The sequence below is a fragment of the Gadus chalcogrammus genome, chromosome 13 (assembly GCF_026213295.1).
Source record: "Gadus chalcogrammus isolate NIFS_2021 chromosome 13, NIFS_Gcha_1.0, whole genome shotgun sequence".
Taxonomy (NCBI): domain Eukaryota; kingdom Metazoa; phylum Chordata; class Actinopteri; order Gadiformes; family Gadidae; genus Gadus; species Gadus chalcogrammus.
In genome coordinates this window covers 14652593-14665978 of record NC_079424.1, presented here as the reverse complement: position 1 = coordinate 14665978, position 13386 = coordinate 14652593, and the positions used below count along the sequence as shown (strand labels likewise).

The 13386-nt window shown below is 47.2% G+C and overlaps 1 protein-coding gene across 1 annotated transcript in view; it reads right to left on the bottom strand.

The window, feature by feature from the left end:
* Positions 1 to 954: 954 nt before the first annotated feature.
* Positions 955 to 13386, bottom strand: part of kif5ab (kinesin family member 5A, b) — a 69722-nt gene continuing 57290 nt past the window's right edge. Inside the window, exons 20-27 of the mRNA XM_056606534.1 lie at positions 10802 to 10903; positions 9762 to 9822; positions 9290 to 9361; positions 8736 to 8840; positions 6799 to 7015; positions 5657 to 5818; positions 1964 to 1991; positions 955 to 1033 (exon numbers count right to left, since the gene is read on the bottom strand). Coding sequence (XP_056462509.1) covers positions 955 to 1033; positions 1964 to 1991; positions 5657 to 5818; positions 6799 to 7015; positions 8736 to 8840; positions 9290 to 9361; positions 9762 to 9822; positions 10802 to 10903 — 826 coding nt within the window. The remainder of the gene's footprint in view (positions 1034 to 1963; positions 1992 to 5656; positions 5819 to 6798; positions 7016 to 8735; positions 8841 to 9289; positions 9362 to 9761; positions 9823 to 10801; positions 10904 to 13386) is intronic.

The following is a 13386-nucleotide window of genomic DNA, read 5'->3' as shown; positions in this document are numbered from 1 at the left end:
CAACTAGTCTTTGTCTTGTCAGTTTGTTTTGTCAGAATAAAAACCTGCATACTTTAAATATGCGTCTCAACCTCACTGAAAGACCTTTGCTGACTAATCCCCATGCCAGTGTCTGGACAGGTGTAAGATAAGGCCGCAATAATAGACTTGATATCAAAGCAATGCAGCCATGCTATATTCTCGCCCAGTGTGATTTGCTCACTTAAAACAATATGACTCCAGGTCTTGTTTGTGTGGTGCTGGCAATAAGCCTGTGAGACAAAAATATGTGCTGCATCTGCTTAAGGCTGTAGACCACAATCTGTTGGCAGATGGTGGTAACAGACGCTTGTTACTCGGCCCTATCTCGTTGTCCTGGAAGGATTGTCCGATGTCCACTGTGTGACAACTCGCTGGGCTTTATCTCATTCTGTTGTCAACGCCAGGAAGAACTGTAAAGGTGTGGATGAAAAATATAGTTCTGATGGACAATGAGGAACTTCCTGTATCTCTGATTGGGCCTTCCTCCGAGCTCCGACCCCACAGATCACAGCTACGACAACGCACACCTTCACCAGCGTGGCAGGGGCTCTGGTCCTAACCACAGTCCAGTGGCCTGGCGGCTGGTCTGCTCACATTCCATTTTGCATGCATGCGTGTGCTCCTCTGTCTCGGGCTCTCTTCTCTGAGGCCGTACACCGAACTGCCGCTACAGTTGCGGTCTATTTTTAGAACTAATGGGAAAGGTAGGGGGAAGGAGGACTGGGAGGACCCGTCTCGGTGCCGTCTCTGGGTTTGAACGATTGGATCATTGATCGAGGTCGACGGCGGTCGCTTTACATGTTTGGGGCGCCTGTCCCTTATCCTCTCTTTGTGTTCCGTCCACCCGGTGAACTCCATCGAACTCCGATACCGAATCACCATCAGTCTGCGTGGTGGGAAGAGAGCGCGCCCTCACCTGTCCTCCGCTGCTCACTAGCTGGCCGAGGCCTCGGGCTGCAGGCCGTAGCGCGGGGTCGGGGTTGAGCCCGCCTGGTTGTCCCATAGAAAACGTCTGGACACAGAGTGCACGCTCAGACACATGCATGGGACCGCCCACACACACACACACACACACACACAACAAGCATGCGCACATGTGCACACGCACGCACGCATGCAAACACACACACACACACACACACACACACACACACACACACACACACACACACACACACACACACACACACACACACACACACACACACACACACACACACACACACACACACACACACAAATCACAACACACCGCCAGCGCAAAGCCGTTTAGCATGAGCCAGTGGTGGGGCAGGAGGAATGAGAGGAGGGGGCAGCAGCGGGAGCAGAAGGCGGCAGCATGGATGGCAGAAAGAGGGCAGTGGTGAATCGGTGATCCAGTGAGTAGTGGAGTTGTGGAGGGCTGGGTGGAAGGGGGGGAACGGTGGGAGGGGTGGAGGGGGCAGGGTTGGGGGGTGGTGAGAAAGCAGGGAAAAGCCTGTCTTGATTCGTTCCCTAGACTCGGCTCACAGAGGGCAAGAGGGAGAGAGTGGGAACTACATGAACCCTTCCAGTGTGGATCTCAGTCAGCATTAGCATGCAGCGGTATGGCGCCATATGGACGGCCTATATATTTCGCAACAAACGTCTAGCTTGTTTGTGTGTGTGTGTGTGTGTGTGCGTGCTTCGAGTTCAGAGGCAGCATTGTCTCCGGTTGAAAACTCATTAATCTTCTTGCATCCTGTACGGCGGAGATTGGCAGCTTTGTGTACGGCAGTCAAATAAAAATAAAGCAAAGATTTTCTTTTCATCTCTTTACAGCACCCTTTGGAGAGAACATTGACTACCAGCGTTAAGGCATAGCGAATGTGGCCAGGCTAAGCGTATTGATCAGTGACGGGGATGGAGATGGAGGTGGGGGTGGAGGAGGAGGTGGAGGTGGGGGGGGGTCTGCAGGCCTTACCTGTTGTCATTCACGTCGGCCGCGTTCCCTGTGGGACAGAGAGGAGGTGTGTCAGCAGGCGGGCGGGGAGTGCGGCGGTGGCTGGGGCGCGGAGCGGGGGGGTGTGTGTTAGTGCTCAGGCCACGAGTGGATTTATCCCGCTGCATTAGTGCCGTAATTGGAGTGTTTATTCAAGCTAAACGTCTGAAAGATAAGATGGACAGCTTCGTGAGGCGGCCGGTGTTTGAGTGCTTAGCGCATCGCCGGGAGGCATAGGGGTGGCAGGGCGGGGTGGGAGGTTGATGAATGATCCTAACGCTGAGGTCAATCCAGTGCCTCCACCTCCACCGCGGCCGCAACGACAACAACAACAACAGCGGCAGCGATGACACGATAACACACAGTGGGTTGATTTACATAGTGCCCGTCTGCAGTGAGTAAGGAGACAAGACGGCAATCTACTGGGAGACGGCCGCCCTTCTGGGCCCTTGACAGCCCAGCGGAGGGCCGGAGGGGACCAGCCGCTTCTCTGGATTGCCTCTTCACTTGTTTTTCCTTTCCTTTCCTTTCATATCACATCATAGCCATCATTTAAATAAATGAAGTGCCCTATTCATAGTATCCATAATGACAACTATGCCCGGCACAGACATTATTACCGCTAGGCTTATTCCCAATTCTGACATAGTAGAATAAGCATGTGAAACAGTTAGTATTGATATCTTCATGAAAATAAATATGAAGAATCTACTGTTTGTAGCCAATCTTGACTGTTGTAGCCCACACTTTGGCGATTGTGTGTGTGTGTGTGTGTGTGTGTGTGTGTGTGTGTGTGTGTGTGTGTGTGTGTGTGTGTGTGTGTGTGTGTGTGTGTGTGTGTGTGTGTGTTCACTTCTTTTGATTTTCATTAAAAGACTGTGGATCAAGTGGATCTAAGCAGTCTCTTTGGCTAAAGTGCTGAGGTAGATAAATATAATTGGATGCCGGCTATTAATAAACACCTTGTATCTCACAGGAAGCTTCATAACAAATCAGAAAAACCTCAGCCAGAAGGAAGAACCCGCACGTGATCGGGAATAAAACTCAGAAAATAATTGAATGTGATTGTTGTTCATTGTTTAGGCCCCTAAACAATAAGCTTGCTAGTAAATACCAGCCACGAAGCACTATTTTAAAATACAATAAGCCACACGACCGGCCATATTCACAGCTTAGGGGCCTTCATGTCCATCGCGTGGAGGAGGACGTTTCATGCTGTATAAATACCCATATGTGCTCATCGTTTGAATGGATCACTAGTGTCACGGGAGGATGCTTGAGGTGAAGGAGTGTTGGAGCAGTGAACAAGCTGGAGTCATCGGTGGGTCAGGCCAGCACTGCGGTGGCATTGCAGGCTGTCTGGGGAGCTCCCTGTCTGGCTAAATAACGACCTGGTGGGCCCCCATCCATTTCCACTAGAGACTGTTGATGCTGATGGCCGCACAGGCACACAAACAAGACATACACACACGCAGAAAGAGACAAAGGTACACGCGCACACACACACGCAATTTGAGAACAAGAACAAAAAAAAATCACTTTGCTTTCGAATATCTGTGCTAAATGTGATACTTGGATTCATAAATATGCATGATTCCCCTCATTAAAATGTAAACTCACAAGTTAACTTTTGACAAGACAAGACAAACTGGCTCCTCTTAGTATTCAACACACACACACGCACACAAAGTTAACACAAATGTGCATACTTCACAGAGAGAAAGTTTGCAAAGAACTGAAATCACATTCAGTCCCAACGCACTCCGCCAAGCAGCCATCAGCAGCAGGAGCACAATAAACCTCTCTCTCTCTCTCTCTCTCTCTCTCTCTCTCTCTCTCTCTCGCCGCCTCTGCAAAGAGACAACCTCCTAGAAGATTCTGTCTGCAGATCCCTTGGCCCTTGCACTGAGCACGGAGGAATGCCCGCCCCCGCCAGCTAAGACCATGCCTTTCTTGAACACCCACCCTAATTACAGCCGGGCAACAATCGCACGGCACGCGCTTCAGCACCCCTCCACCCCGGGAACAAGTCGGCCTTGATTGTTATTCTACCAGTGGCGGCAATTACTGTCATTTGGCATGAAAGACGTCCTACCAGCCAGCAGAGCGGCAAAACGAGACCGACAGATGGTAGCGTGACGGAACAGAACACGCTTCAAAAGGAGCTCAGGTGATGTTGCCCAGAGAAACTCACCGTTTTCAGAGTCGAGCATCTCGGCTGCCGTGTCCGAGGCGCTCTGCGGTTCATCAGGTAGCCTGGGGAGAGAGCGGAGCCAGACAGATGAACATCATGTGGCATAATGATGACACTGTTAGCTTCTCGTCTCTCTTTGGTTCTGCGTTCATGTACCGAGTGATATCATAACAGTGTCGTTTTAACATGCTGCGAGCCCTCCTGTATTCTTCTCCAATTGCAGCACTGCAGAAGGTTTATGGTTGTAGTGGCGGTCGTCCCGTCTTATCGGGGGTACGGAAACAACCAATAAGCTACAGATGCCTCCCGAGTCCCAACATGGAGTGCAGATAAAAGCGGCCGAGAGTGGAACAGATATCTTCAGTCGATTATGGTAATAAAAAACACTGGCAAACATTAAGTGGGGGCCGTGTTTTCATAAAGTTGGATTACCGACGCATCACTTTCAGCGTCCCCCAGAGACCTACCCCACCCACTCATAATATGGAAGAGGGTTTCCATCCCTGAATGAAACTGAAGGGTCCTCAAGATGTATTTCTTGATATTATTCTCAACATTTCCCTTCAGTCTACTTAGATCTACAGCCCGTTTTACAACTCGTAACCAGCATGCTCTGAGCAGAAAATAAAGTGGCACATATGCTCCCTAGGGCTTATTTGAAAGGGGGGCGCTGCATTAAATATTGATCCCCGGTGACCCCCATAGCTCTGGCTGTGCATTTGGACAGAGACAAACAAATGGAAGGAAGAATGCAGAACATGATTTCCCATCGGACCATTATCTCCGCAGCTAGCACGGCCATAGACTGGAAACATTTATATACCCTGAAAGTCACGCATGTTTGTGGTGGGAATTTTCGAAGGAAAATAATTAAAGTAATGATTCAGAGTCAAAACTACTCGATCTATGTAATGACCATAGCACCACAACAAGCGATGATATAAACTGACTCTTTCTGTAGAACTTAAGCCAACGCTTGAGCAAACTTAGATCCATCAATGTCTTCCTGAAAGCATATTTCTCTGCCAGAAGAGAAGGCTCTCACCATCCCACAGGGTGACATCCTGTCACGATACGGCGCTCTGACATCACGCACAACCCTCACTGCAGGCGTCCTGCCATCACCAGGCGCACTCACGTGTTGTTCTGCGCCGCGCTGTCGTATGTGCCGTTGTTATGGCGATCAACGCCGGGGACAGCGCCGTTCCAGTTGGTCGCCTTTGTCGAGGCTTCCGTTACTTCCTCCTCCTCCTCCTCTTCATCCTCCACCTCTTGTTCCTCCTCCTCCTCCTCCTCCTCCTCCTCTTCTTCCTCCTCCTCTTCCTCCTCCTCCTCCACCTCCTCCTCCACTTCCTCCACCTCCTCCTCCACCTCTACCTCGTCGTCAACCTCCTCCTCGTGTTCCGCCTCTTCCTCCCTCTCCTCCTCCTCCTCCTCTTCATCCTCCTCCTCCTCCTCCTCCTCCTCCTCCTGATCCTGACCCGGCTGCGGGGCTGGGGGGGCCGCAGGAGGAGCAGCAGCTGTCTGGTGGTCCGTCACAGTGTTGCTGGAGGAGGTGGCCGTGCCGTGGCCACTGTAGCCCCGCACGAAGAAGGGGTTGGTGGGGGAGGCTGGTGGGTAGTGTCCCGGGCGTACCGGCTTGGCTGTTGGACAGTGTGAGATGTGGAGGAGAAGGAGGAGGATTAATGAGTATGTTTAACGGCACCGTGGCTGATTTAGAGGGAGAATAGTACGATTATGAATCATTGCTGGGAGTCTGAGGTTTATCTTTGAGGCAATGCCGCACTCATTATGGGTGTAATGGGGGAGGTATTAGAGAAGCCTGGAGGAATGTGAGTCAGAAAAAACGATATTCAGAGGCGAGATCAAGAATGACAGGAGAGAAAGCTTTTGTTTTGCATTAGGATGTGGTTTGTGACTGCAGAATAAATAGGATTAAAAGGCATTACTCACTTAATTAACACTGTACTTACGTGACAATGCATCGATGAATGAATGCAGATACTGCTTTTGCTCAACTTAAAGACTTTAAGACTAGCTTAAGTCTTAAGTGTTTTAAGTAAATATGTGTGTATTCCTATGGTCCTGTGTGTGTGTGTGTGTGTGTGTGTGTGTGTGTGTGTGTGTGTGTGTGTGTGTGTGTGTGTGTGTGTATGTGTATATTCCTGTATTTGTGTATGTAAGTTCCTGTGTGTACATGTATTCATGTGTGTGTACGTGTGTGTGTATGTGTGTGTGTGTGTGTGTGTGTGTGTGTGTGTGTGTGTGTGTGTGTGTGTGTGTGTGTGTGTGTTTATGTGTGTGTGCATGTGTATTTGTGTGTGTATATGTGTATATTCATATGTATGTGTATGTGTATGAGTGTGTGTGTGTGTCTGTGTGTGTGTGTGTGTGTGTGTGTGTGTGTGTGTGTGTGTGTGTGTGTGTGTGTGTGTGTGTGTGTGTGTGTGTGTGTGTGTGTGTGTGTGTGTGTGTGTGTGTGTGTGTGTGTGTGTGTATTTGTGTATATTTATATGTATATGCATCTGTATGTGTGTGAATGTGTGTGTGTGTGTGTGTGTGTATTATATATACACTATATATACACACACACAATGCATGCAGGCCCCCCAGCCATCCCCACCTATCTGCGCGGCGTAGGGTCTGCGCAGGGGGTTGCGGGCCCTCATCACGTCCCTGACGCGCTCCACCTCCTGCTGGTAGTGCCGGCGGTCCTTCATGGCGCCCTCCTTGGCCTCCTTCAGGGCCCCCTCGAGGGCCTTGACCCGCTCCGCCGTGGAGCGCAGGCGCTTCTCCAGCTTGGGGAGCTCGCAGCGCAGGTCTGCATTGTCCCGTACCAGCTGTGGCAGCGCGTGCACACACACACACACGCATACACGCACGCACGCAGGCAGACACACACACACACACACAGATTTGTACAAAGAAATGTTAAGACATACACGCACGGCCACACACACACACACACACACGGTTTGAACGAAGAAGGAGACATACATACACGCGGACGCCCAGACAGACACCCAGTACAACAAGGACACAAGACTCCCCCAACATGCACGCCCACCCACACACACACAAACACTCACATGCACATAATGGAGCAGACGCGCATCCATGCATGCACTCAAAGTCTACGTGTCTGTGTCTTTGAGTGCATGCATGTATGCATGATCTCAAAGACATGCAAGACTTGCATACAGACAAAAACACATAGAAAAAGATACACACACACACACACACACACACACACACACACACACACACACACACACACACACACACACACACACACACACACACACACACACACACACACACACACACACACACATGCACAAAAACATGCTCATGGGCACACAAGGGAGTGCCCACGGGGAGTACAAGAAATAAGCAAATCAGTTTACTGCGATGCGATGGGCATTTAGTCATTCAATTACGCAAGTCGAGTCACGTGGTCATGACTGCGCTGCCAGAAATAGACGTGTTTCATCACATCACACACAGTGATAAATAGGTGGAGCGGCAGAAGGAGACGGCGGAAGACAGAAGGGGGTTGGTCTCTGTGGCCGTCTCCCACTGATTACATCTGGCTTGGAGTTCAGCTGATGGGCAGCTGACTTAAGCATCAGATAGAATCTAATTCCTGTCCCCCCTGCATCCGACCATGGCAGACTCTATCTCAGAGCACATACAGAAACCCTAGTATATGAAACACACCGACTGCACACTGACCTGGGTGCGACAGAAGGAATCTCTAGTGTATTCATCTGCCATTATAGATATATGTCATGCGTGCCGCAGAGTGGTCTATAGGAGTCTTATTATTCTGCACAGACCAGAGGGAGGCCATTTATCAATGTGCCTGTGGTCCAGAGATTCCCAGAGTCCCTGAAAATCTGTGGATGGGACTCAAGCAATTGTTTTCTGACAGAGCAGATGTGCTCCATTTCTCTCTCTCTCTCTCTCCCCCTTTCTCTCCCCCTCTCGTTCTTTCTCTATCGCTCTCCCTCTCTCCCTCTCTCTCTCTCTCTCTCCCTCTCCCTCCATCCCTCCCCCTTGGCTTTTATGATGAGGTCCATTGAAGTTTGTTGATTTTCCTTAGCCTACTTTAAATTGTGAGAACTCCTCCCATTGAAAGTAACAGTGTGGATGCATGGAAGAAGAGGAGACTGTTTGTGTGTGTGTGTGTTTTTGTTATTCTACTAACTCAGTCTCTTTTTCCTAAACTTTGTTTATTTTCCTTCGTCCTCACGGCAGCAGTAGCAGCAGCAGTAACAGCCCCACGCTGTTCCGCAGACGAGGGAACTTGGATCTAATGCTTCAACGGGAACCGTGATTGATGCTCCCGGCATAACTCTGGCCCAGAGGAACACAATGAAAACAAAGAACCGGCACTCTACCGCACTGATCTCTCAATCTAGCTCACCGTTTTTCCTCCTTTCCCCCTTTGGGGCGATTTATACTACCATGAAGGAGTACCTGCACACTTCATTTGTCCCTCTCAACCACCGCCTAGTAATCAGTGTATACCGTTGAGGTATTTCTCCGGTGGCCTACCTGTTTGTGAACTTTCGTAAGCTGATCCAGGTTGTTTTCAAGAAAGGATATCTTCTGCTTCTGGGTGATGAAACCCCCGCAATCGGCAGGATTCATTTGGGAACCCTGTGCGGATGAAAACATTGGCTATGAGTGTTATGTTAGCAATGAATAAGCAGAGGTTAACCAGGGAGACCTATCACACTACAGCAGACGTTGCAAGCAGGCAGGATGTATGAAATTACTATAATGGTTTGTTGCTTGCATTACATGGGCAAATTATTCAATTCTAAAGGAATTGGAACTGGATAGGTCTATTCAGTGTAAGTGTCTTGAAACTTAAATGTTCACATGAGAGATTTGTAATTCTGGTGATAAACCGGAGGTTCCTGTATGCATGTTTATGAGTGCCTATGTTTTTTTTGGTCACCCTGTAACCCTGACGCCATGTTGTCTGCTGCTCTTTCAGCCAAGTCGCTCTTGAAAAGGACATTTTTATCTCAATGAGTCTCATCTGTGTTTAATATAAGATAATTAATATGTGCAGCAGAATGACAGGCTTTCTGTCGACTGACCCGTTTGACCCGAGTCGTGAGGTCCTGGACAAAAAGCCTCCGGAGGTTGTGGAGGGTCTGGAGTTCATGTGCCTGGAGAGAGCAGCGGTAGGGAAAGAAAGACAGCAGGAGAGACACAAAGAAAGATGGATAGAGAGAGAGAAAGAGGGAAATAAAGAAAGGAAAGAAAGAAAGAGAGAAATAAAGAAAGGAAAGGAGGAAAGAACGACGGAAATAAAGAAAGGAAAGAAAACAAAAATTATGAATAATAGCAAATAAGACAGAAAAGAAAAATGATAGCAGGAAAGAATGAAAGGAAGAAGGAAATTTAGAGATAGATATAGAGAAAATAAAGAAGAAAGGGTGAAATATTAAAATAAAGACAGAGAGAAACAGTGAAAGAAACAGTGAAAGAAAGAGCAGATGAATAATAGAAGGGCCAGTGGTTGACTGTGACCTTCCGAATTCATTATCATCGCAAACACTGACTTACAACGGTGTCCTCCAGGCCTTTCAAATCCTGTTTGGACTGCTCGTGACGCTCGTGAAGAAATCTGTAAACACAGTGACAGAGGAATAGTAAAACCAACCGGCTAGATGAAGAGATCATCATAAACGACAGCTAGATGTCAGTGTGGAAGAGGGCGCAAATAAACAATAAATCTCCTCTATTTTGCCAATGTTGGTAGTGAAATATATTGTGAGTATAATACTTGAGGACATCTGCCCTGTGACGCAATATGCTGCAAAAATACACAGAAAAACTGAAATGCCAGGAGAGAGAGAGAGAGAGAGAGAGAGAGAGAGAGAGAGAGAGAGAGAGAGAGAGTGAGGGAAGGAGGGAGAGAGAGAGACAGAGTGAGGGAGAGAGAGAGAGAGAGAGAGAGAGAGAGGGAGAGAGAGAGAGAGGGAGAGAGAGAGAGAGCGAGCGAGCGAGAGAGGGGAGAGAGAGAGAGAGAGAGAGCGAGAGAGAGAGAGAGAGAGAGAGCGAGAGAGAGAGAGAGAGAGAGAGAGAGAGAGAGAGAGAGGATTACTGAGCAAGATAGGTTTACTGAGGGAGAGAGAGAGGTTTACTGAGGGGTAGAGACATCAAAACCTGCATTGAGTGTGACACACTCCATCAAAATGACACTGAAAGAAGGGAGAGAGAGCGGGAGAGGGTGGGAGCGAGAGAGAGAAAGAGAGAAATAAACAAAGGTACATAAATAAAGATGGGGCAAGTTAAGATTTATACTGATTCGGTCTTATCAAGATACTGATCATATGGTTTGATCAAAGTACTGATCATATCATATGGTGTGATCAAATTACTGATCATATCATATGGTCTGTCCTAAGTACTGATCATATGGTTTGACCAAAGTATGGGTCATATTGTCTGATCAAAGAACTGATCATATGGTCTGATCATAGTACTGATCGTAGGGTCTGATCAAAGTACTGATAATATGTTCTGACCAAAGTATGGGTCATACGGTCTGATTAAAGTAGTGATCGGTTGATCTTATTAAAGGGTGTATGGGTTGGACTCACATCAGCTCCTCCAGCCGTCGGCTGTTGTGGCGCTCGCGCCCGCGGAGGTGCTCATAGTCCCCGTGCAGCTGCTCCAGCTCCAGATGTTGCCTCTGGTTACGACTGCAGCCGGCAGAGCATCAAAACATCACATCACCTGGCATGCCAAGAATCCCCTGATCTCAGCGAGTTTCAAACTTTTCTTATTGGAATGTACATTTACCGCCAAATTCATGATCATATGTGTGCATCAACCTCACGTTAATTGTAAAATCTAGTAATAATTTCAGGGCTTGCCACATGGTAAAAAGATAAGCATTCTTAAAAAGATATTGACAATTATTAGACCGGGACCTTTTTGCATCATTATTGCACAACAATCTGGAAATTAATCAAATATGTGCTTTTTCACAATTCCAACAACAGGGCCTTTATACCTGACTAACTTACCCTGACGACAATTAAAATGTTTAATTGTCTGAAACACAAAATAAATGACACAAATAAATAGCTGTGTAGCTGTGTCACGAATCATTATCTACAATCTTCAACAATCAACCGGCTTTCCACCTCACCACTCTGTGTCCTCTGTCGGGAGAGCCCAGTGAAAGCCAGCGTAACAATGTCAATTGCTACACACCACCTGGTCGACTTTTACTGGACTTCTACAGACAAAGGACACAGGCTGGTGGTGTGGAAAGCTGGTTTATTGTAGAAGGTAGTAGATAATGAAACACGGCTCTAGTGCTCCATTTTGCCATGCAGGAGATCTCTCCTTGAGTGTGTGCGGTGATGGCCCACAGTAACCTTTGCATGTAAAGCCACGGTATTGAGAAAGTAACATTGTGGCATTAACCTTGGACCTCCAAAGCACAATCCACATTTTCTAAGAGTGAATGCTGTGAATTATTGTTCTTGTCAAATATGAGAGTATTTTACTGGGTGATTTTAATGTAAATGACTGAGCAGGAAAGTAGACTATATATATGGATCTTTTTACTAGTCTAGACTTTACCCTTCATGTGAAGAATACCAAGCACAAGAGTGGAAATTCACTGGGGGACTGATGTGGATGTTTCCTCTAATTTACATGTTCGGGTTTCATGCCACTCCTGTGTGTCTTTTCGATGTTCTCTCTGTACTGCAAGTATGTGTTCAGAGCCTGACACATATCCATGCGCATACAGAAAACAAAGGCACCCGTACACTGAACAAGAGATTTCTCGCCTAGCCTCAATCCAGGGTTTTCAGAATTAGATTCGTGCACTTTCTGTGCACAGCCGATTAACCTAAAGCGGTTAACATTCATCAAAGGAATCGTTGCTAAACTCACAGAGAACACCACTGCAAAATAGCTCTATCTCCTCGAGATAATAACACTGGTCAACACTTTCCTCAGAATGATTTCTATGAACCCTCCAATACGTTGATAAATGCAGGCAGTGTGACTCGGACCAAGTGCACTATTTAATCGTTTGAAATGATTTCCCTGGAGGACTTCACCAGCCTGGTAATGACTTCCAAACTTAAAATGTGCATATTAGACCCTTTACCATGAAATATTTTTGAGGAACTGATCCCGGTTTTAAATTGTCCTATTCTTGATAGTATCAATAATTTGCTTCCTGTGCTCTCTTTGCCCTCAGCCTTTATATCTGCCGTGTTGATCTGCAAAATTCTGAACAGCTATAGACCAATTTTCAATCTTAATTTTATTTTTAATTGCTTGAAAGGGCTGTCAATGATCAATTAACTGCCTGCTTATCCAACAACAATCTTTTTGATTCACTTCAGTCAGTGTTTTGGTCCCGTCCTTCTACTGAAACTGCCTTGACCAAACTTAATTAATACTTAATTCTAACTTAACATCAATGTCGGTGCTCCTAGGCTTGAGTTCAGCTTTTGACACCGTTAATCACAGCATACCTCTATGCTGCTTGGAGAAGCATATTGGTATTCAAACGGCGGTGATTTCATGTTTCACCTTATAGTATTCCAATAGAGCTCAACGTGTAGGCTACAAAAGTGCGATCTGAATGAATCTCTGAAAGATTGTTGTGCCCCAGGGGCCCTGGCCCTTTGCCCTACTCCATCTACATTCTTACCCTTGGTGACATCATTTGCAAATCCGATTTCTTTCATTTTATTCTGGTCCCCTAGTCCAGTCCCATCTGAAGGCTATTACCAATACAGTATTTTTTCTGCTTAGTAATATTGCCCAAATCTCACCTATTCTATGACTGCGTATGCTTGTCAGGATGGTGCAGAGAAGAATCTTGAAAAGAAACCTGAAACATTTGATCAAATAACACCTATTCGGTCCTCTCTTCACAGGCTAGTGGTGTAAGCCAGAGTGGCTTTGAACTTCTTTGAAGTTGTAAGGCACATGGACTTGCGACACCTTACTTATCCGAGCTTATGATGCCATACACACCGCCACGCCCTCTTTGCTCTCTCAAACTGATCTCTTGCTCAGTCCTTCGATTAACGAAAGATCTGTCGCCTCCCGTGCCCCTCCTCTCTTGAATGGTCTTCCACTACAAGTGAAAGAGGAACGTTCAGTTGAAATCTTTAAATGAAGACTGATGTTTTTAATGTGGTGGTTT